Source organism: Syngnathus scovelli, chromosome 1 (genome assembly GCF_024217435.2).
Source record: "Syngnathus scovelli strain Florida chromosome 1, RoL_Ssco_1.2, whole genome shotgun sequence".
NCBI lineage: Eukaryota > Metazoa > Chordata > Actinopteri > Syngnathiformes > Syngnathidae > Syngnathus > Syngnathus scovelli.
Window position 1 is genome coordinate 328,388 of NC_090847.1, and position 25,645 is coordinate 354,032.

At 48.6% G+C, this 25,645-nt stretch overlaps 1 protein-coding gene and 2 long non-coding RNA genes across 3 annotated transcripts; all 3 read left to right on the forward strand.

The window, feature by feature from the left end:
• The first annotated feature begins 2,903 nt into the window (after positions 1-2,903).
• On the forward strand, positions 2,904-5,250 carry LOC125989924 (uncharacterized). Its single transcript, XR_007488751.2, has 4 exons — positions 2,904-3,046; positions 3,224-3,394; positions 3,540-3,617; positions 5,145-5,250. It is a non-coding gene; the product is annotated as an uncharacterized lncRNA (long non-coding RNA).
• Positions 5,251-19,092: 13,842 nt separating this feature from the next.
• On the forward strand, positions 19,093-20,366 carry LOC125989811 (janus kinase and microtubule-interacting protein 3-like). Its single transcript, XM_049756155.2, has 2 exons — positions 19,093-19,527; positions 19,607-20,366. The coding sequence occupies exons 1-2, from the start codon at positions 19,300-19,302 to the stop codon at positions 19,721-19,723; spliced, it is 345 nt and encodes a 114-aa protein (XP_049612112.1). The 5' UTR covers positions 19,093-19,299; the 3' UTR covers positions 19,724-20,366.
• Positions 20,367-21,218: 852 nt separating this feature from the next.
• On the forward strand, positions 21,219-23,565 carry LOC125989930 (uncharacterized). The gene is made up of 4 exons (XR_007488753.2): positions 21,219-21,361; positions 21,539-21,709; positions 21,855-21,932; positions 23,460-23,565. It is a non-coding gene; the product is annotated as an uncharacterized lncRNA (long non-coding RNA).
• Positions 23,566-25,645: the final 2,080 nt, after the last annotated feature.

Below are 25,645 nucleotides of genomic sequence, written 5' to 3' on the forward strand. Positions count from 1 at the left end.
GCCCCGCAGATGAGGTCTGACTGTCTTTTCAGGTCAGGCGGATGGAGGCGGAAGAAGCGCGTCTGAAAGAGCACATCCAGGATATCCGAGACCAAAACGAACTGCTTGAGTTCCGCATCCTGGAGCTGGAGGTGGGAAGACTCGCACAAGCGTTTTGAGGCCAGAGATGTGACGGACGGACGGACGGACGGACGGACGGATGCATGCCTCTGCCTTTCAGGAGAGGGAGTGGCGCTCCCCCGTCTTGAAGTTTCTGCAAGTCCGTTTCCCAGACGGCCTCAGCCCTTTGCAGATCTACTGCGAGGCCGACGGCGTGAGCGTACGTAAGGCGTCCCTCGCAACCCTAACCTTAACCTGAGGTCCCAGAACACCTTACATTGCTCCTTGCGCCTTTCCCCAGGACATCGTCATCAGTGATCTGATGAAGAAGCTGGACATCCTGGGCGATAACGCCGTAAGTGTATGTCGAACTCCTTATGTTCGCACTCCACGAGACTCGGCGGCTCAAATGTGACTTTTGGAAGGCTTTGCGCTGAAAGAACCTTGTTGACGCTGTGCCTTTGGGCTCTTGCAGAATCTCACCAACGAGGAGCAGGTGGTCGTGATTCACGCCAGGACCCTTCCCACCCTAGCCGAGAAGGTAACGCGCACGTCCACGCACGCTCTCGCATTCTGCTTATGTGACAGCAGCCTTTCCTCAGTGGTTAGAATACATCAAAGTGACCAAGTCAGCACTTCAACAGAAGATGTTGGACATTGAAAGTGAGAAGGTAGACAGACACGCGACATCAGCCAAGGGGAACTCGGGGCAATGTGCCCCAACAATTCTGACCTTGAGCTGTGCTAGGATATGTTCTGCAACCAGAAGGGCTACCTGGATGAAGAGTTGGACTTCAGGAAGCGTTCCATGGACCAGGCTCATAAGGTAAGCCGCCCTCAAATCTCCCGCCGGACTACTGATGGACGAGGATTGCGGCCCAGAGGATCATGGAGCTGGAGGCCATGTTGTACGAGGCGCTACCGCAGCGGGACTGCCCCGCCACGGACGGCGAAAAAGCCAGCCACGCTGGCGTGAATGACGTGCTGACGGCGGATCAGAGACAAGAGCTTAGGAGCGCCGTGGACCAATGGAAGCGAGCCCTGATGTGGGAGTTGAGGGAGCGCGACGCTTGCATCCTCCAAGAGAGAATGGATCTGCTGCACAGCGCGCAACAGGTAAGGGCCCAAAGCCAGCCCGGCACTTACTTGCACGCTTACTGGCTTTTGAAGGCTACTTTCCATTTGTCCGTCCTAGAGGAACAAAGAGCTGAAAGAATTCATCGAAGCTCACAAGAGACAAATCAAACAATTGGAGGAGAAGTTTCTGTTTCTCTTTCTAGTCTTCTCCTTGGCCTTCATTCTGTGGCCCTAACACCAGCTGGTGAGTGAGCTCCAGCGGCACCGCACTCGACACCTCCGATACACTGCCAGCCGGTCTCAGACGTTGGCAGACGCTCCGATGCCGACGTATACCCCCCGCCACGGTGACAGAGGCACCGCGTCACACCGGCGCTCATCCAATCAGAAGGCAGGAAAGGCAAATTCACATGCAGGGCACTCTTGAACCAGAAGAGAGCGCCACAAAAAACGGTTGTTGCCCCAAACGCGCACTAAAAAGGGTCAGAATAACAAGAGTCCCACCGGCCAGCCGGGGCCACCCGTCCATCCATTTCTTCAGGGGGGGAAAAAATTGGAGTCACCGGTGAGTACATTTTGCATTTAGCTCTGCTTTTCTGCTTCTGTCTTCAAGTGTGTGGCATCCTGCGACCAAAGATTCAGCCAACCCCAAAGCGGTTGACCTCAACGTCCCACCACCATTCCTACCAGAGCAGGTGACGTGATGCTTTGGACATCCTTCCGTCTCAGATGCCCAAAAGTACTCTTTGCCACATCTGCGGCAATACGGTGTCTTTTCAAAGGTGCAAATAAATCCAGCGTGGGCGGAACACGCACGTCTTCGGTTTTTCCCGCTTTGTTTGTGTGACAGCTGTTGTGAAAATTTTACACAAATAAAGTTGTATAGTACAGGTTTGGCCAAGCCGCAACTCCCGAACCGCATGCGGCTCTTTTATGTTCATATCAACATTTGTGTGTGTGTGTGTAGGTGTGTGTGTGTGTGTGTGGGGGGGGGGGGGGGGGGGGTTGTGCGTGTTGGCTTCACTTGAGTTCAATTTAGTATTTTCGTCAAAAGCGCATGTGGTGAAATTCCACAAAGTAGGATGGGCAAACACATTCCAGTAAACTATTAGTGTCAATTGGGCTCTCGAAATGGCAGGGAAAAGATGCACAGCAAAACGAAAATATGTAGATGAACACAGGACGTTTTTATCAGAGTGGGAAAGTTTCTATTTTTTGTTGAACGTGATGGCAAACCATTCTGCCTGATACGTCAGACCTCAGCGCATTTCAAAGATTCAAATCTTCAGCGCCATGCACTTCAGCTCACTCCATGCTAACATTGATCAGGCGTCGAACCCGCAACATCATGCTTAAGAGGTGGACATGCTAACCAGTGCGCCATTATGTCAACGCATAACAACTGTAAGAACTTCCGCCGGAATTCAAATCCGCGGGGAGAGTTAACTTGTTTAAAAGGGAGTGGGCAGAAGAATTATTTAATTTATTTAAATCTATTTGGAGTGTGCGCCATTATGTCAATGCATAACAACTGTAAGTCTACTAAACAAAACAGCGGTTGCTATATGACGTCTGCCACGTCGTGGTCACGTGACGCGGACGTGACGTCGACGCCTACTTTACATCCCACCGATCACAGGACCCCTCGGCTGCATAACCGCGCCCCCTTCCCAACCAATCGGATTTGCTATACGCGAAAACGACGCCAATGGGCGGGCTCTTCCGCCAGAATTTAAATCCGTGGGCGTGGCTCGCAACAGGAAGTAGGAAAATGGCGATGTTGACAAAGACACAGCGGATGGTAACATACGACTAACGAGAGAAATATTTTTATTTTCTGCTTGCAACTGGACCGTCCAGAGCGTACACGGTAAGTACAACTCATCGTTTTTAAAAAGAAGTACTTTTGTTGCCCTGAAAAGCGAGTGAGTGTGGCGTTTGGGGGGAACGTCGAATTTCGACGATTCTTTCTGGTCAACGGTTGTAAATGATTGCGTTGATTAAAAAAGAAAACTTGATGTAACTCTACTTTTAACTGCCGTTTCAGATAAGCGGGTATTACGTCGCAGTCATGTGCCGCGGATATGACGTAATTGGCTGACCTTCCACCAAAATTCAAATCTGTTGGCGCGATGGCCGTGAGCCACTGAGCAACGACGAATATCAACAGAAATATCTTTATTTTCTGCTTGCAACTGGACCGTCTACAGCGTACACGGTAAGTAACACTCATTGTGTTTAAAGAGATTTACGTTTGTAATAGCAACGTGTAGCTGAGGCGCTAGCAGAAGTGTAGCCGCGTTGCGTTGTACGTGTGAATATTGGTCCAGGCGAAATGTTAATGTTTAATTTCATTCCTTTAGGTTCCACGGTGTTTGTTGGCTGCAAGTTTTCCACTGCAAGAAGAGGCTCGTATCATTGACCAGGAGCGAGCTACAACGGTGAGTAGCCATAACATTTATGTTAAACACTTCCTATTTCATGTCTAACAGTACTTGATTTAACAAATAACCATAAATAAATACAGTGTGGGCACTGAAGTTAACATATGTGATTATACTGCCTAATCTGTCACCGAGTATATTGTTGCAAAGTAATATAAGATCCAAAGTTGTAATTCAGAATAGTTTTCAAAAGAAGGCCATTAGAATTATATACAAGTCTGATTACCCTGAACATAACAACAAGCTATTAATTAAATCACAAATTCTTCAATTCAAAGATTTGGTAGATTATCAGAATAATAATGTCTAACAGTAATTGATTTAACACATCACGATAAGTAGATTGAGTGTGGGCACTCTCAAGTTAACATATGTGATTATACTGCCTAATCTGTTACAGAGTATGTTGTTGCCAAGTAATGTAGAATAGATCCAAAGTAGTAATCCAGAATAGTTTTGAAAAGGCCATTAGAATAATAAACAAATCTGATTACCTTGAACATAATAGTTAAGTGTTGAATATGTCCTATGAAGTCAAAATTTGGCACCATCATGTGGTGAAATTTGGAATTGCATCACATCCAATTTTGCCTGGGAACAAACAGATTAAATAAATCTTAGACTTAAATAAGCCACTCCTTCTCAAACAAGTAAACTCTGCCCATTTTGCGCAGTAGATGTTCTGTTAATATCTAGTATTTATACAAAGTCATAATTTAAATTGCTTTTAACCTTCATTCATCGCTTCAACCAACATTACTCGCTCTTATTACCAACTTGTATCGATTTAACTGAGCGTTTAATACTTCCTATCAGGTCTCAAGTCAAGATTTGGCAAAATACAATTTCAGCAAATCCAATTTTGCCAGGCAACAAAAAGAGATTAAATAAACTAAATAAGTCTTCTTCCCATTAAATAAATCAGAAAAGTCTGTCTTGCAACCAGTCCTCTTCAAACAAGTAAAGTCTGCCCGTTTTGTGCCGTAGATTTTGTGTCTATGCCTAGTATTTATACAAAATCATAATTTAAACGACTTCATTCCTTCATTCACTTTGGAAATTTGGAATTGCAGCAAATCGAATTTTGCCAGGGAACAAAAATAGATCAATTAAACTAAATAAGTCTTCTTCCCATTAAATAAATTAAAAAAGTCTGTCTTGTAACCAGTCCTTTTCAAACAAGTAAAGTCTGCCCATTTTGTGCCGTAGATTTTGTGTTTATGCCTAGTATTTATACAAAATCATAATTTAAAGGATTTCATTCCTTCATTCACTTTGGAAATTTGGAATTGCAGCACGTCAAATTTTGCCTGGGAAGAAAAGTAGATTAAATAAATTTAATAAATCTTACTACTTCCCAATAAATAAATTAAATACGTCTTACTTGTTCCCACTCCTTTTCAAAAAAGTAGTTTAAAACGAGGGCCCTTCACTCAACCTTTAACCTCAACACCGCACGTCACATTGTGTTGTATCTGTGAATGTTGGTTGTGGCCAAATGATAGTTTTCTTTCATTCGTTTAGGTTCCACGGTGTTTGTTGGCTATATGTTTTCCACTGTCAGAAGGATGAAAATACAAAGTACAACGCTTGGACGTGGGCGACGACGTCACCGGTGAGTCCTTCCTTCCTATTTATTTACCTTCTAGGTGCTAGGTGCCGCACTGAACAACATTATGCCGCACTGAACAACACCATGCCGCACTGAACAACACCATGCCGCACTGAACAACACCATGCCGCACTGAACAACACCATCCCGCACTGAACAACATTATGCCGCACTGAACAACATTATGCCGCACTGAACAACATTATGCCGCACTGAACAACATTATGCCGCACTGAACAACATTATGCCGCACTGAAAAACACCATGCCGCACTGAACAACACCATGCCGCACTGAACAACACCATGCCGCACTGAACAACACCATGCCGCACTGAACAACACCATGCCGCACTGAACAACACCATGCCGCACTGAACAACACCATGCCGCACTGAACAACACCATGCCGCACTGAACAACACCATGCCGCACTGAACAGCACCATGCCGCACTGAACAGCACCATGCTGCACTGAACAACACCATGCCGCACTGAACAACACCATGCCGCACTGAACAACACCATGCCGCACTGAACAACACCATGCCGCACTGAACAGCATTACGCCGCACTGAACAACACCATGCCGCACTTAACACCATGCCGCACTGAACAACACCATGCCGCACTGAACAACACCATTCCGCACTGAACAACACCATGCTGCACTGAACAACACGACGCCGCACTGAACAACACCATGCCGCACTGAACAACACCATGCCGCACTGAACAACACCATGCCGCACTGAACAACACCATGCCGCACTGAACAACACCATGCCGCACTGAACAACACCATGCCGCACTGAACAACACCATGCCGCACTGAACAACACCATGCCGCACTGAACAACACCATGCCGCACTGAACAACACCATGCCGCACTGAACAACATTATGCCGCACTGAACAACACCATGCCGCACTGAACAACACCATGCCGCACTGAACAACACCATCCCGCACTGAACAACACCATCCCGCACTGAACACCATCCCGCACTGAACAACACCATGCCGCACTGAACAAATCCATGCCGCACTGAACAACACCATGCCGAACAACACCATGCCGCACTGAACAACACCATGCCGCACTGAACAACACCATCCCGCACTGAACAACACCATCCCGCACTGAACAACACCATCCCGCACTGAACAACACCATTCCGCACTGAACAACACCATGCCGCACTGAACAACACCATGCCGCACTGAACAACACCATGCCAAACTGAACAACACCATCCCGCACTGAACAACACCATCCCGCACTGAACAACACCATCCCGCACTGAACAACACCATCCCGCACTGAACACCATTCCGCACTGAACAACACCATGCCGCACTGAACTACACCATGCCGCACTGAACTACACCATGCCGCACTGAACAACATTATGCCCCACTGAACAACAATATACCGCACTGAACAACATTATGCCGCACTGAACAACATTATGCCGCACTGAACAACACCATGCCGCACTGAACAACATTATGCCGCACTGAACAACATTATGCCGCACTGAACACCATGCCGCACTGAACAACACCATCCCGCACTGAACAACACCATGCCGCACTGAACAACACCATGCCGCACTGAACAACACCATGCCGCACTGAACAACACCATGCCGCACTGAACAACACCATGCCGCACTGAACAACACCATGCCGCACTGAACAACACCATGCCGCACTGAACAACACCATCCCGCACTAAACAACACCATGCCGCACTGAACAACATTATGCCGCACTGAACAACATTATGCCGCACTGAACAACATTATGCCGCACTGAACAACATCATGTCGCACTGAACAACACCATGCCGCACTGAACTACACCATGCCGCACTGAACAACACCATCCCGCACTGAACAACACCATGCCGCACTGAACTACACCATGCCGCACTGAACAACACCATGCCGCACTGAACAACACCATGCCGCACTGAACAACACCATGCCGCACTGAACAACACCATGCCGCACTGAACAACACCATGCCGCACTGAACAACACCATGCCGCACTGAACAACACCATGCCGCACTGAACAACACCATGCCGCACTGAACAACACCATGCCGCACTGAACAACACCATGCCGCACTGAACAACACCATGCCGCACTGAACAACACCATGCCGCACTGAACAACACCATGCCGCACTGAACAACACCATCCCGCACTGAACAACACCATGCAGCACTGAACAACACCATGCAGCACTGAACAACATTATACCGCACTGAACAACATTATGCCGCACTGAACAACATTATGCCGCACTGAACAACACCATGCCGCACTGAACAACATTATGCCGCACTGAACAACATTATGCCGCACTGAACACCATGCCGCACTGAACAACACCATCCCGCACTGAACAACACCATCCCGCACTGAACAACACCATGCCGCACTGAACAACACCATGCCGCACTGAACAACACCATGCCGCACTGAACAACACCATGCCGCACTGAACAACACCATGCCGCACTGAACAACACCATGCCGCACTGAACAACACCATGCCGCACTGAACAACACCATCCCGCACTGAACAACATTATGCCGCACTGAACAACTTTATGCCGCACTGAACAACATTATGCCGCACTGAACAACATTATGCCGCACTGAACAACATTATGCCGCACTGAAAAACACCATGCCGCACTGAACAACACCATGCCGCACTGAACAACACCATGCCGCACTGAACAACACCATGCCGCACTGAACAACACCATGCCGCACTGAACAGCACCATGCCGCACTGAACAGCACCATGCCGCACTGAACAACACCATGCCGCACTGAACAACACCATGCCGCACTGAACAACACCATGCCGCACTGAACAACACCATGCCCCACTGAACAACATTACGCCGCACTGAACAACACCATGCCGCACTTAACAACACCATGCCGCACTGAACAACACCATGCCGCACTGAACAACACCATTCCGCACTGAACAACACCATGCTGCACTGAACAACACGACACCGCACTGAACAACACGACGCCGCACTGAACAACACCATGCCGCACTGAACAACACCATGCCGCACTGAACAACACCATGCCGCACTGAACAACACCATGCCGCACTGAACAACACCATGCCGCACTGAACAACACCATGCCGCACTGAACAACACCATGCCGCACTGAACAACACCATGCCGCACTGAACAACATTATGCCGCACTGAACAACATTATGCCGCACTGAACAACATTATGCCGCACTGAACAACATCATGTCGCACTGAACAACACCATGTCGCACTGAACAACACCATGCCGCACTGAACAACACCATCCCGCACTGAACAACACCATGCCGCACTGAACTACACCATGCCGCACTGAACTACACCATGCCGCACTGAACTACACCATGCCGCACTGAACAACACCATGCCGCACTGAACAACACCATGCCGCACTGAACAACACCATGCCGCACTGAACAACACCATGCCGCACTGAACAACACCATGCCGCACTGAACAACACCATCCCGCACTGAACAACACCATGCCGCACTGAACAACATTATGCCCCACTGAACAACAATATACCGCACTGAACAACAATATACCGCACTGAACAACATTATGCCGCACTGAACAACACCATGCCGCACTGAACAACATTATGCCGCACTGAACAACATTATGCCGCACTGAACACCATGCCGCACTGAACACCATGCCGCACTGAACAACACCATGCCGCACTGAACAACACCATGCCGCACTGAACAACACCATGCCGCACTGAACAACACCATGCCGCACTGAACAACACCATCCCGCACTAAACAACACCATGCCGCACTGAACAACACCATGCCGCACTGAACAACACCATCCCGCACTGAACAACACCATGCCGCACTGAACAACACCATGCCACACTGAACAACACCATGCCGCACTGAACAACACCATGCCGCACTGAACAACACCATGCCGCACTGAACAACACCATGCCGCACTGAACAACACCATCCCGCACTGAACAACACCATCCCGCACTGAACAACATTATGCCGCACTGAACAACATTATGCCGCACTGAACAACATTATGCCGCACTGAACAACATCATGTCGCACTGAACAACACCATGCCGCACTGAACAACACCATGCCCCACTGAACAACATTACGCCGCACTGAACAATATTATGCCGCACTGAACAACACCATGCCGCACTGAACAACACCATGCCGCACTGAACAACACCATGCCGCACTGAACAACACCATGCCGCACTGAACAACACCATGCCGCACTGAACAACACCATGCCGCACTGAACAACAACATGCCGCACTGAACAACAACATGCCGCACTGAACAACACGACGCCGCACTGAACAACACTACGCCGCACAGAACAACACGACGCCGCACAGAATAACACAATACCGCACAGAACAACACCATGCCGCACAAACAGTTTTAGATAATATTACGTCGCAGTCATGCGACGCGGACATGACGTCAATAGGCGGAACTCATGGCAAAATTATAATCCGTGGGCGTGGCTTGCAACAGGAAGTAGGAAAGCGGCAATGCTGGCAAACAAGACACAGCGGTTAGTAACACGACGACTAACAAGACAAATATTTTTGTTTTCAGCTTGCAACTTGACCGTCTAGAGCGTACAAGGTAATTACAACTCATTGTTTTGAAAAATATGTTTTTTTGTTGGCCTGAAAAGCGAGGCAGTGTGGCATTTGGGAGGAACGTCGAACTCGGCGTCTGCTTCCAGCCACAGACGCCAAATTTCGACGATTATTTCGACTGGTCAACGTTTGTAAATTATTGCGTTGATTAAAAACTTTATTTAACTCTACTCTTAACTTTGCCGTTTCAGATATGCGGGTATTACACCGCGGAAATGACGTCAATAGGCTGAACTCTGGCCAAAATTCAAATCTGTGGGCGCAATGGCCTTGAGCGAGACAACGGATACAAACACGACGATTATCAACAGAAATATCTTTATTTTCTGCTTGCAAGTGGACCGTCTAGAGCGTACACGGTAAGTACAACTCATTGTGTTTTAAAAGATTTATGTTTGTGTAGTTTGCGTTGCGTTGTATCTGTGAATGTTGGTTGAGGCTAAATGTTAATGTTTAATTTCCTTCCTTTAGGTTCCACGGTGTTTGTTGGCTGTATGTTTTCCACTGCAAGAAGAGGCTCGTATCATTGACCAGCAGGAGCTACAATGGTGAGTACCCCTTTCGTCGTCCATTTATGTTAAACACTTCCTGTTTCATGTCTAACAGTACTCGATTTAACAAATAACCATAAATAAATACAGTGTGGGCAGTCAAGTTAACATATGTGATTATCCTGCCTAATATGTTTATCACAAATATGTCACTAATATGTTTATTTGTTTATCACAACACCTTTGGACCTTCAGCAATCGATTATTTCCCTTCATCTACATAGAGACAGAACAATGGTGTCTTAAACATCTCATTCATTTCACCAAATAACTTCACGCAGGTGGATAACGGCCGTCTCGGTCACGCTATGTTGCGTGATGCAGTTTTGAAGAACCAAATGCATTTATTCAATGAATAAGTCAAGCTAGATCTATGTTTATGATGTTGTACGTTACGGTACCGATTGAAGTTGAGTCCGAAGCCAGTGGAAAACAGCGCTGCGTTTGTGCTCTCCAGGTACAAATGTTGTGATCTCTGACTGACGACCGGGCGAGACTCGAGTAAGAGATGTCCAAACGAGCTCCGGCAGGGCGGGTCAAGGCGGAGCGAACGGACGCCTTTCAGGCCGCCAATGACGAGCTGAGAGCCAAACTGATGGACGTCCAGTTAGAACTTCAGCAGGAGAAGAACAAGGTGAAAACCTCAACAGACAGACACTGCCTTCCTCCCTGCCTGCTTCCCTGCCTGCCTCCCTGCCTGCCTCCCTGCCTGCCTGCCTCCCTGCTTGCCTCCCTCCCGCCCTCCCTCCCTCCCAGTTTCCCCGATGTAGATTTGACATGCGTGTGCCATGACTGTGTCAGCCTACGTCAACAAATGCACCGAGGACGTCAGCACCACTAAGAATATCATCACCCGGGGCAACCAACGACCCTGGATGACTGAGGAGGTACGTCAAACGCTACGAGCGCGGAACTCTGCCTTCAAGTCTGGCGACAAGGAGACACTGAGGACAGCGAGAGCCAACTTGAACCGTGCCATCAGGGTAGCGAAGCGAGACCACAGTCGAAAAATTCAGGATCGTTTCCACGACGCCAACAACACCAGGAGTATGTGGCAAGGCATACGGGCGATTACAGACTACAACTCACCCTCCCCCCCCGGTGGGTGAAGTTGATGCTGACTTTCTAAATGGTCTAAATAACTTCTTTGGGAGGTTCGAGGCACTAAACGGCACTCCAGCAGTTAAAACTGTCCCCCATCAGGAAGAGGAGGTACTCTGCCTTGACTCCGCCGATGTGTTGAAGACCCTGAGGAGAGTCAACCCCCGTAAGGCCCCTGGCCCCGACAACATTCCTGGGCGTGTGTTCAGGGAATGTGCAAGTCAGCTGGCTGGGGTCATCACAGACATTTTTAAGACCTCGCTGGGCCAAGCCACAGTGCCAGCGTGCTTTAAGACTGCCTCCATCATTCCGGTGCCGAAGAAACCTCAAATCACCTCATTTAATGATTACCGGCCTGTTGCACTGACTCCGGTCATGATGAAGTGCTTCGAACGGCTGCTTAAAGATCACATCGTTTCCAGACTCCCCCCATTATTTGACCCGTTCCAGTTTGCCGACCGGCAAAACCGCTCCACTCAGGACGCCATCTCCTCCGTTCTTCACCTGAGCCTGGCTCACCTGGAGGAGAAGAACACCCATGTTCGGATGCTGTTCCTGGACTTCAGCTCAGCGTTTAACACCATCATCCCACAGCATCTAGTAGGAAAATTGGAACACCTGGGCTTCAACACCCCCCTTCGCAACTGGCTGCTAGACTTCCTCACCAACAGACCTCAGTCAGTCCGGGTCGGACAGAACACCTCTGATGTCATCACCCTCAGCACAGGCTCCCCTCAGGGCTGCGTCCTGAGCCCCCTGCTGTTCACCCTGATGACACACGACTGCGTCCCCAGGTTCACCACCAATCACATCGTGAAGTTCGCAGACGACACAACGGCGGTGGGGCTCATCAGAGACAACAACGACCTGGACTACAGAGAGGAGGTGGAGCAGCTGGTGGGCTGGTGCAGAGACAACAGCCTGATCCTGAATGTGGAGAAGATGAAGGAGATCATCGTCGACTTCAGAAAAAACCAGCCTCACCACGCTCCACTGATCATCAACAGCTCAGCTGTGGAGGTGGTCAGCAGCACCAAATTCCTGGGGGTCCACATCACAGAAGACCTCACCTGGACTATGAACACTACGGCACTGATCAAGAGGGCACAGAAGCGCTTGTACTTCCTGCGGAGGATGAGGAGAGCCCACCTGCCCCCACCCATCATGAGGACGTTCTACAGGAGCACCATAGAGAGCATTCTGACAAGCTGACTCTCTGTGTGGTGTGGAGGCTGCACCGCCTCCGATTGGAAGAACGTGAGGAGAGTGGTGAGGACAGCAGAGAGGATCATAGGGGCTCCTCTTCCCTCCATTCAGGACATTTCATCTCAGCGCTGCATGTCCCGTGCCCGTAACATCATCAATGACCCATCACACCCCCACCATGGACTGTTCTCCCTGCTGCCCTCTGGGAAGAGGTTTCGCACAATCCGCTGCAGGTCCACCAGGTTCTGCAACAGCTTTTTCCCTGCTGTCATCAGACTGTTGAACATTAGAACTGTTGAGCTCTAAACTGAACTCTGCATCACACATTCACAGAACTGTACTTTATGACACTACGGACCTCTATCTTGCACTATCTCGCACTACCAACTTTACTGAACTTGTGTAAACCCTTTAAATAGAAGTTTAATACATGGTTTAGCATTCCTCTGCACACTCTTGAATACTGTTTTGCCTACTTGCACTATTGCATAATTAGCACTGCTGCACTTTATACTTATTTGTAATATATATATATATACAGTATATGTATATATATATTTTCATAGGATATGTTACTTCTATTCAACTGCAATATCACTACTTTGTTGTAAGCCGTGTGCAACGAAATTTCGTTTTGTATGCACCATGTGCAGACAAGATGACAATAAAGTTTGTCTAAGTCATGTCAGGTCAGCTGTCTGGAGAGAGAGAGAAGTCAGGACCTGCGGGCGGAGCACCACCGTGCCACCGCCGCCATGACGGAACTCAAAAGCAAACTCCATGAGGAGAAGCAGAAAGAGTTAGCCGTTACCAGGGAGACATTACTGCGGCAGCATGAAATGGAGCTGATGAGAGTGATCAAAATCAAAGATGGAGAGATCCAGCGACTGAATGCCTTGGTCCTCAGCCTGAGGGACGGCTCCATGGACAAGGTGATCCGCTCAATCCGTGTCTGACTATCCGCACGCCACGTCGGGCTCCGATGCGGCCGCTACCGTATTGTGTAGCTTGTCCTCAGTAAGCGTCGCGGCGCTCCGTTGCGGTCTCAACGGCCCGATGTGGCGCAATGTCTGCTCAGGTGAGGAGCGGGGGCGCTTTGCTGGCGGAAGTGGAGGAGACGCGGCGGTGTCGGGAGACCGAGCGGTGTCGCCTCCACCAGGAGCGCGGAAGAAGCCCTGGCAGCGGCCCAGCAGGCCTGGCAGTCCCGAGCGGCCGAGCTCCGATCGGCTCATCACTTGCATCGGGAGGAGCTGAGCCGAACCAAGAGAGACTGCGAGAGGGAGATCCGCCGACTGGTAGGACTGATCAGATGCGCGGTGCGTGGCTATGTTCCCAATTTCGTTGTATACCTGCAGTGCAATGACACCTAAGGCATTCTATTCTATTCTATTTCACAAGAAGAAAACGTCCGGTTGCTCGCTTCGCTTTTGTCACAGCAATGGTGTTCTAGTCGATTCAAGATAAAAATTGGCCGGTTGCTCTCTTTGTTTTTGTCACAATTCTGGCAAATGAGTTTGCCCGCCTGCCTGAGCGCTCCCCGTTTGTACATCCAGATGGATGAGATCAAGCTGAAAGACAGAGCGGTTAGTGTTTTGGATAAATCCCTGGGGCCGGCCACGTCCACCGCCTTCAGCTGCAGACTCAGGCTGCCGAGCAGCAGATCGCTGCCCTGAGGGATTCCCAAAGGGCGGGCCTAAACTACCCTGGAAGTGGGGTCAACGGCGCTACTAGCAATCCTCTTCATAGCGTAAGCCACCTCATCACACACTTGCAGTACGCATGACTTAGTTCGTTGCTGGAGGAAGGTAGCACAAAAACAGTTTTGAACTTTGAACGAGTGGTTGTGTGTGTGTGTTGCGGGGCGTTTTCAGTCTCAGGAGGATCGGGACACGCGAAGGTTTCATCTGAAAATCGCTGAGCTCAGCGCAGTCATCAGGAAACTGGAGGATCGAAACGCCCTGCTTTCTGAAGAGCGCAATGAACTGGTAATTTATTGACGGCACGCTTGAAGGTTTGCGCTACGTTTGATGCGCGCCATCCAGCGAGGCACCCATTGCGCTTGCTTATTAGTTGAGCGGCGCGGCGAGTCGGTTGCCTGGTAGATGTCTTTTATTGGGAGCCAAAGCCACGATTCCGTTCAAACCGATGCAAAAGGAATGGATACGTTCTGGCCCGCGTGTTGTGCGTCTTTCGCATCCCGCACTTCATGCTTGCAGCTTAAGCGACTGAGAGAAACAGAAAGCCAGTTTCTGCCACTCCTGTACAAAAACAAACGCCTGAGCAGGAAGAATGAAGAACTCTCACTGGTGCTGTGTCGCCTTGAAAACAAAGTGCGCTTTGTCACCCAGGAGAACGAGGAGATGGCAAGCTTGGTAAGTCGACGCGGACAACGGCGGCGTGCCAACAGAGTCCACTGCATTTGTGTTCCACAGAGAAGGCCTAGTTCGCTCAATGACCTGGAGCGCGGTTGCGGCCAGCAGGACGGTGAAATGGAGTTCCTTCAAGTTGTGGAGCAGCGGCACATCATCGACGACTTGTCCAAGGTCTTCAGGCAGGTGACTCGGTGCACGTACGACAGCGCCGCGCTCGCTCGCTGTCGCCAGGAAACCTTTTCCGTCCAAAGCTTGGCCGGCGGCCGCCATCCAAAAAATTGGCCCCTTAAACTCCGACCTTTCAAGCAGGAGCATTGTGCGCACGCGTTTGAACACGCTTTAGACTTGTTTTGCCGTTTTCAGCAGCTCAAAGCTCCCGTTTTGTCAGCGCCTTTGCCACTCGCTGTGCGCTGAAAACGACGGACTCGCCCGGCTGCTCAGCCCGTCAACCATGAGCCGCGAGCGCGACGTCATTGTCCGTAGGCAGCTAGTGGCAAAATGCACCCTGTTAGAGTTGCGCTCGCTCCAACTTATTTTGCAAGAATCACACGGGAGACAAGTAAGTTCTTTTGGACACCTGCAGGTGGAGAGTCCATCCGTTGTACGAATGAAGTCTGACTCTCGGCTCCCGCACGAGCATTTTTATTAAGAGAAACAGGGTGGGTGTAAGAGTGGATTGAATAGAGAAAGCCCTTGACCTCTAGTCAAAACATAGCAAGGGATGTTTTACGACTTTGTGTAGGAAGGGATAAGCGATAGGGATAAATAAGGGATAAATAATATTATTTATTACAGGTTGCAGTCAAAGTCAAAGCAACATAATCATACGATAAAGATAATCTGGAAAACCCTGACACACCCTGTAGTTGTCACTTTTGGAAAAGACGAGCGTCCCTCCAATCATCGCCGGTGACGGGTTTTTCAGGCTCTGGAGACAGGAGCTCATGTCAGAAATGTCATCGTGAGTCGCGTTTGTTTCTGCGCCGGAGCCGTTCGTTCCCTTTGCATCCAAAGAATCTCAAAGGCGGATTATTTGTGTCGACAGGAGAGAGATTTGCTGCTACGATACCGACGTCGAGAATCTCTGAGGAGGAACAAAGCGTGAGGTCCTGCAAGGTGAGTCTGTTTGTTTGCGGCTGCTTGGTGTTGCGCAAGATGAAATGGCCTTTTTCTCGCTATCGTTCCTCTCGTCGATTCATCGTGAGGTGTCGCTTCAGTTTGTTCAGAGAGATGTTTGCTTCCGCGCCCGCAGGTCATCGAAACATTTTACGGCTACGACGAAGACGTGTTGGTGGACTCGGACGGATCGTCCTTGTCTTTTCACACCGACAGAACCCCCGACACGGAACCCGAAGAGGTAGCCCGCCATTTCTGCCAGCGTATTGGCGCCAAACATTCCTCTTCAGCCTGGAATCGGACTCGTCTTTGCGTCGCGGGTGCTTTGTCGCCGGTCTGACTGATTCTGGTACTAGTGCTGTGTTGCATTGGTGTGTGCATGAGGAGGCGGAGCTTCGCTACCGCCAGCTGACGCAAGAATATCAAGCGCTGCAACGAGCCTACGCTCTGCTAGCCCAGACCAGCGGAGGGGACTACGACGCCGAGAAGGAGATCAAGGTGGCGCCCCTTCCCGCAACCCCCGGCCGGGTCGCAGCCTCCCCGTTCTCACCCAGCCTCGGGTGTTCTCTGGTCTGAAAGGAGGAGGAGGAGCCTCCCTCCTCCTCCTTTCAGACCAGAGAAAAGCTGATGGTAGTGTCAAACGCACCTCTTTCAATAATCACTCTTCCCTTAAATATCTACGAAAGTTATTTAATTCTCTAACATGTTCGGAGTTACTTTTTACGCGGCCCGTCAAAAGGGGAAACGGGCCTGCGCCCTTCAAATAATTAAATTACTTTCAGTTCTACACCAAACCGATAATCCGATTCAAACACTTCCGTTAATTTATTCAGACGAAGCAAACTTTCAAACGGATTGAAATTCACTCGTGTCTCAAATAACTACGAAAGTTATTCAATTCTCTAAAATTGTCTGATGTTACTTTTATTTATTACGGTCCTATGTTATACCATAATAACCCCCTGCACATTAATCAAATTGTCAAATCAACCCCGAACCATCGATTGTACATTCAGTACAAATCAGCGCACAACAAAGTAGATGAATATACACAACACATTTATTGAAGAAACATGAAATAGAATTACAAATCTTAATCACTCCAGAAACCGAACAATTTCACCCACTGATACCCGTGTTAATAAAATCATTCAATCCCAGAACAATTCGATTGCAAAACACAGTTCATGAAAGAGGGAATCAATTTTTAGCCAAGCAAAGAAATCAAGAAGTAAAAATCACATTTGTGCTTCTCCAAACAATTTATGTCACGCCACTATTCTCATAGTGACGGGTCCCTTGATCGAATTGACTAACAATATTGCTTTAAGCTGTTACAGAATACATTTTTAGCCAAGCAAAGAAATCAAAAAGTAAAAATCACATTTGTGCGTCCATGCGTGACTCACAATCCGACACCGTGTTCCTGTTTTATTTCTATTTTAACTTGCTTAGCTTATTTTGGCCCCTTTTTTGGTCTCATGTTTTGGTCTGGCGCCATCTTTTGGACAAATTTGGAATTTCAGCTCTGCCAATTTATTCCTGTGAACAATCCATATTTTACCATTTGCACCATCTCTTCCCCCCATGTTACATGACAGTAGAAATGGGTCACTATCAAAGCAGAGTAGCAGATCTGGAGTCAGCGCTGAAGCAACAAGGACAGGTAAGCTTATCAATGAGCACACCTTTTTCTCAGACAAAATAGCTACATTCTTCAGTCACTCATTCGTCTGGCATTACTGGACCAACACCCCCCCCCCTGAACGTGGCTGGGAAAATGTGGAGAAAAGCAAATGTCATTTTCCAGTCAACCAAAGAATTTGTGGATGAAAATGACACAACATTCCAAAGCTGTCCACGCGTTTGTCTCTTCTAGAATGTCAAGTGGGTGGAGGAGAAGCAGCTGCTGCGTCAGAGCAATCAGCAGTTGGCCGAAAAGGTGACGGAAAGAAAGGCGCTGGGCGGAGTCGCTTGGCGTCACACCCGTCCGGAAGCCCCGCAGATGAGGTCTGACTGTCTTTTCAGGTCAGGCGGATGGAGGCGGAAGAAGCGCGTCTGAAAGAGCACATCCAGGATATCCGAGACCAAAACGAACTGCTTGAGTTCCGCATCCTGGAGCTGGAGGTGGGAAGACTCGCACAAGCGTTTTGAGGCCAGAGATGTGACGGACGGACGGACGGACGGACGGATGCATGCCTCTGCCTTTCAGGAGAGGGAGTGGCGCTCCCCCGTCTTGAAGTTTCTGCAAGTCCGTTTCCCAGACGGCCTCAGCCCTTTGCAGATCTACTGCGAGGCCGACGGCGTGAGCGTACGTAAGGCGTCCCTCGCAACCCTAACCTTAACCTGAGGTCCCAGAACACCTTACATTGCTCCTTGCGCCTTTCCCCAGGACATCGTCATCAGTGATCTGATGAAGAAGCTGGACATCCTGGGCGATAACGCCGTAAGTGTATGTCGAACTCCTTATGTTCGCACTCCACGAGACTCGGCGGCTCAAATGTGACTTTTGGAAGGCTTTGCGCTGAAAGAACCTTGTTGACGCTGTGCCTTTGGGCTCTTGCAGAATCTCACCAACGAGGAGCAGGTGGTCGTGATTCACGCCAGGACCCTTCCCACCCTAGCCGAGAAGGTAACGCGCACGTCCACGCACGCTCTCGCATTCTGCTTATGTGACAGCAGCCTTTCCTCAGTGGTTAGAATACATCAAAGTGACCAAGTCAGCACTTCAACAGAAGATGTTGGACATTGAAAGTGAGAAGGTAGACAGACACGCGACATCAGCCAAGGGGAACTCGGGGCAATGTGCCCCAACAATTCTGACCTTGAGCTGTGCTAGGATATGTTCTGCAACCAGAAGGGCTACCTGGATGAAGAGTTGGACTTCAGGAAGCGTTCCATGGACCAGGCTCATAAGGTAAGCCGCCCTCAAATCTCCCGCCGGACTACTGATGGACGAGGATTGCGGCCCAGAGGATCATGGAGCTGGAGGCCATGTTGTACGAGGCGCTACCGCAGCGGGACTGCCCCGCCACGGACGGCGAAAAAGCCAGCCACGCTGGCGTGAATGACGTGCTGACGGCGGATCAGAGACAAGAGCTTAGGAGCGCCGTGGACCAATGGAAGCGAGCCCTGATGTGGGAGTTGAGGGAGCGCGACGCTTGCATCCTCCAAGAGAGAATGGATCTGCTGCACAGCGCGCAACAGGTAAGGGCCCAAAGCCAGCCCGGCACTTACTTGCACGCTTACTGGCTTTTGAAGGCTACTTTCCATTTGTCCGTCCTAGAGGAACAAAGAGCTGAAAGAATTCATCGAAGCTCACAAGAGACAAATCAAACAATTGGAGGAGAAGTTTCTGTTTCTCTTTCTAGTCTTCTCCTTGGCCTTCATTCTGTGGCCCTAACACCAGCTGGTGAGTGAGCTCCAGCGGCACCGCACTCGACCCCTCCGATACACTGCCAGCCGGTCTCAGACGTTGGCAGACGCTCCGATGCCGACGTATACCCCCCGCCACGGTGACAGAGGCACCGCGTCACACCGGCGCTCATCCAATCAGAAGGCAGGAAAGGCAAATTCACATGCAGGGCACTCTTGAACCAGAAGAGAGCGCCACAAAAAACGGTTGTTGCCCCAAACGCGCACTAAAAAGGGTCAGAATAACAAGAGTCCCACCGGCCAGCCGGGGCCACCCGTCCATCCATTTCTTCAGGGGGGGAAAAAATTGGAGTCACCGGTGAGTACATTTTGCATTTAGCTCTGCTTTTCTGCTTCTGTCTTCAAGTGTGTGGCATCCTGCGACCAAAGATTCAGCCAACCCCAAAGCGGTTGACCTCAACGTCCCACCACCATTCCTACCAGAGCAGGTGACGTGATGCTTTGGACATCCTTCCGTCTCAGATGCCCAAAAGTACTCTTTGCCACATCTGCGGCAATACGGTGTCTTTTCAAAGGTGCAAATAAATCCAGCGTGGGCGGAACACGCACGTCTTCGGTTTTTCCCGCTTTGTTTGTGTGACAGCTGTTGTGAAAATTTTACACAAATAAAGTTGTATAGTACAGGTTTGGCCAAGCCGCAACTCCCGAACCGCATGCGGCTCTTTTATGTTCATATCAACATTTGTGTGTGTGTGTGTAGGTGTGTGTGTGTGTGTGTGGGGGGGGGGGGGGGGGGGGGGGTTGTGCGTGTTGGCTTCACTTGAGTTCAATTTAGTATTTTCGTCAAAAGCGCATGTGGTGAAATTCCACAAAGTAGGATGGGCAAACACATTCCAGTAAACTATTAGTGTCAATTGGGCTCTCGAAATGGCAGGGAAAAGATGCACAGCAAAACGAAAATATGTAGATGAACACAGGACGTTTTTATCAGAGTGGGAAAGTTTCTATTTTTTGTTGAACGTGATGGCAAACCATTCTGCCTGATACGTCAGACCTCAGCGCATTTCAAAGATTCAAATCTTCAGCGCCATGCACTTCAGCTCACTCCATGCTAACATTGATCAGGCGTCGAACCCGCAACATCATGCTTAAGAGGTGGACATGCTAACCAGTGCGCCATTATGTCAACGCATAACAACTGTAAGAACTTCCGCCGGAATTCAAATCCGCGGGGAGAGTTAACTTGTTTAAAAGGGAGTGGGCAGAAGAATTATTTAATTTATTTAAATCTATTTGGAGTGTGCGCCATTATGTCAATGCATAACAACTGTAAGTCTACTAAACAAAACAGCGGTTGCTATATGACGTCTGCCACGTCGTGGTCACGTGACGCGGACGTGACGTCGACGCCTACTTTACATCCCACCGATCACAGGACCCCTCGGCTGCATAACCGCGCCCCCTTCCCAACCAATCGGATTTGCTATACGCGAAAACGACGCCAATGGGCGGGCTCTTCCGCCAGAATTTAAATCCGTGGGCGTGGCTCGCAACAGGAAGTAGGAAAATGGCGATGTTGACAAAGACACAGCGGATGGTAACATACGACTAACGAGAGAAATATTTTTATTTTCTGCTTGCAACTGGACCGTCCAGAGCGTACACGGTAAGTACAACTCATCGTTTTTAAAAAGAAGTACTTTTGTTGCCCTGAAAAGCGAGTGAGTGTGGCGTTTGGGGGGAACGTCGAATTTCGACGATTCTTTCTGGTCAACGGTTGTAAATGATTGCGTTGATTAAAAAAGAAAACTTGATGTAACTCTACTTTTAACTGCCGTTTCAGATAAGCGGGTATTACGTCGCAGTCATGTGCCGCGGATATGACGTAATTGGCTGACCTTCCACCAAAATTCAAATCTGTTGGCGCGATGGCCGTGAGCCACTGAGCAACGACGAATATCAACAGAAATATCTTTATTTTCTGCTTGCAACTGGACCGTCTACAGCGTACACGGTAAGTAACACTCATTGTGTTTAAAGAGATTTACGTTTGTAATAGCAACGTGTAGCTGAGGCGCTAGCAGAAGTGTAGCCGCGTTGCGTTGTACGTGTGAATATTGGTCCAGGCGAAATGTTAATGTTTAATTTCATTCCTTTAGGTTCCACGGTGTTTGTTGGCTGCAAGTTTTCCACTGCAAGAAGAGGCTCGTATCATTGACCAGGAGCGAGCTACAACGGTGAGTAGCCATAACATTTATGTTAAACACTTCCTATTTCATGTCTAACAGTACTTGATTTAACAAATAACCATAAATAAATACAGTGTGGGCACTGAAGTTAACATATGTGATTATACTGCCTAATCTGTCACCGAGTATATTGTTGCAAAGTAATATAAGATCCAAAGTTGTAATTCAGAATAGTTTTCAAAAGAAGGCCATTAGAATTATATACAAGTCTGATTACCCTGAACATAACAACAAGCTATTAATTAAATCACAAATTCTTCAATTCAAAGATTTGGTAGATTATCAGAATAATAATGTCTAACAGTAATTGATTTAACACATCACGATAAGTAGATTGAGTGTGGGCACTCTCAAGTTAACATATGTGATTATACTGCCTAATCTGTTACAGAGTATGTTGTTGCCAAGTAATGTAGAATAGATCCAAAGTAGTAATCCAGAATAGTTTTGAAAAGGCCATTAGAATAATAAACAAATCTGATTACCTTGAACATAATAGTTAAGTGTTGAATATGTCCTATGAAGTCAAAATTTGGCACCATCATGTGGTGAAATTTGGAATTGCATCACATCCAATTTTGCCTGGGAACAAACAGATTAAATAAATCTTAGACTTAAATAAGCCACTCCTTCTCAAACAAGTAAACTCTGCCCATTTTGCGCAGTAGATGGTCTGTTAATATCTAGTATTTAGACAAAGTCATAATTTAAATTGCTTTTAACCTTCATTCATCGCTTCAACCAACATTACTCGCTCTTATTACCAACTTGTATCGATTTAACTGAGCGTTTAATACTTCCTATCAGGTCTCAAGTCAAGATTTGGCAAAATACAATTTCAGCAAATCCAATTTTGCCAGGCAACAAAAAGAGATTAAATAAACTAAATAAGTCTTCTTCCCATTAAATAAATCAGAAAAGTCTGTCTTGCAACCAGTCCTCTTCAAACAAGTAAAGTCTGCCCGTTTTGTGCCGTAGATTTTGTGTCTATGCCTAGTATTTATACAAAATCATAATTTAAACGACTTCATTCCTTCATTCACTTTGGAAATTTGGAATTGCAGCAAATCGAATTTTGCCAGGGAACAAAAATAGATCAATTAAACTAAATAAGTCTTCTTCCCATTAAATAAATTAAAAAAGTCTGTCTTGTAACCAGTCCTTTTCAAACAAGTAAAGTCTGCCCATTTTGTGCCGTAGATTTTGTGTTTATGCCTAGTATTTATACAAAATCATAATTTAAAGGATTTCATTCCTTCATTCACTTTGGAAATTTGGAATTGCAGCACGTCAAATTTTGCCTGGGAAGAAAAGTAGATTAAATAAATTTAATAAGTCTTACTACTTCCCAATAAATAAATTAAATACGTCTTACTTGTTCCCACTCCTTTTCAAAAAAGTAGTTTAAAACGAGGGCCCTTCACTCAACCTTTAACCTCAACACCGCACGTCACATTGTGTTGTATCTGTGAATGTTGGTTGTGGCCAAATGATAGTTTTCTTTCATTCGTTTAGGTTCCACGGTGTTTGTTGGCTATATGTTTTCCACTGTCAGAAGGATGAAAATACAAAGTACAACGCTTGGACGTGGGCGACGACGTCACCGGTGAGTCCTTCCTTCCTATTTATTTACCTTCTAGGTGCTAGGTGCCGCACTGAACAACATTATGCCGCACTGAACAACATTATGCCGCACTGAACAACACCATGCCGCACTGAACAACACCATGCCGCACTGAACAACATTATGCCGCACTGAACACCATGCCGCACTGAACAACACCATCCCGCACTGAACAACACCATCCCGCACTGAACAACACCATCCCGCACTGAACAACACCATGCCGCACTGAACAACACCATGCCGCACTGAACAACACCATGCCGCACTGAACAACACCATGCCGCACTGAACAACACCATGCCGCACTGAACAACACCATGCCGCACTGAACAACACCATGCCGCACTGAACAACACCATCCCGCACTGAACAACATTATGCCGCACTGAACAACATTATGCCGCACTGAACAACATTATGCCGCACTGAACAACATTATGCCGCACTGAACAACATTATGCCGCACTGAAAAACACCATGCCGCACTGAACAACACCATGCCGCACTGAACAACACCATGCCGCACTGAACAACACCATGCCGCACTGAACAACACCATGCCGCACTGAACAACACCATGCCGCACTGAACAACACCATGCCGCACTGAACAACACCATGCCGCACTGAACAGCACCATGCCGCACTGAACAGCACCATGCTGCACTGAACAACACCATGCCGCACTGAACAACACCATGCCGCACTGAACAACACCATGCCGCACTGAACAACACCATGCCGCACTGAACAACATTACGCCGCACTGAACAACACCATGCCGCACTTAACACCATGCCGCACTGAACAACACCATGCCGCACTGAACAACACCATTCCGCACTGAACAACACCATGCTGCACTGAACAACACGACGCCGCACTGAACAACACCATGCCGCACTGAACAACACCATGCCGCACTGAACAACACCATGCCGCACTGAACAACACCATGCCGCACTGAACAACACCATGCCGCACTGAACAACACCATGCCGCACTGAACAACACCATGCCGCACTGAACAACACCATGCCGCACTGAACAACACCATGCCGCACTGAACAACACCATGCCGCACTGAACAACATTATGCCGCACTGAACAACACCATGCCGCACTGAACAACACCATGCCGCACTGAACAACACCATCCCGCACTGAACAACACCATCCCGCACTGAACACCATCCCGCACTGAACAACACCATGCCGCACTGAACAAATCCATGCCGCACTGAACAACACCATGCCGAACAACACCATGCCGCACTGAACAACACCATGCCGCACTGAACAACACCATCCCGCACTGAACAACACCATCCCGCACTGAACAACACCATCCCGCACTGAACAACACCATTCCGCACTGAACAACACCATGCCGCACTGAACAACACCATGCCGCACTGAACAACACCATGCCAAACTGAACAACACCATCCCGCACTGAACAACACCATCCCGCACTGAACAACACCATCCCGCACTGAACAACACCATCCCGCACTGAACAACACCATTCCGCACTGAACAACACCATGCCGCACTGAACTACACCATGCCGCACTGAACTACACCATGCCGCACTGAACAACATTATGCCCCACTGAACAACAATATACCGCACTGAACAACATTATGCCGCACTGAACAACATTATGCCGCACTGAACAACACCATGCCGCACTGAACAACATTATGCCGCACTGAACAACATTATGCCGCACTGAACACCATGCCGCACTGAACAACACCATCCCGCACTGAACAACACCATGCCGCACTGAACAACACCATGCCGCACTGAACAACACCATGCCGCACTGAACAACACCATGCCGCACTGAACAACACCATGCCGCACTGAACAACACCATGCCGCACTGAACAACACCATGCCGCACTGAACAACACCATCCCGCACTAAACAACACCATGCCGCACTGAACAACATTATGCCGCACTGAACAACATTATGCCGCACTGAACAACATTATGCCGCACTGAACAACATCATGTCGCACTGAACAACACCATGCCGCACTGAACTACACCATGCCGCACTG

What these genes read in the sequence shown, in the direction of transcription:
- LOC125989811 (XM_049756155.2), top strand. Translation starts at nt 19,300, where the DNA reads ATGGAGCTGGAGGCCATGTTGTACGAGGCGCTACCGCAGCGGGACTGC. An exon ending in TGCTGCACAGCGCGCAACAG is followed by an intron (nt 19,528 to 19,606) that starts GTAAGGGCCCAA and finishes TGTCCGTCCTAG; the next exon opens with AGGAACAAAGAGCTGAAAGA.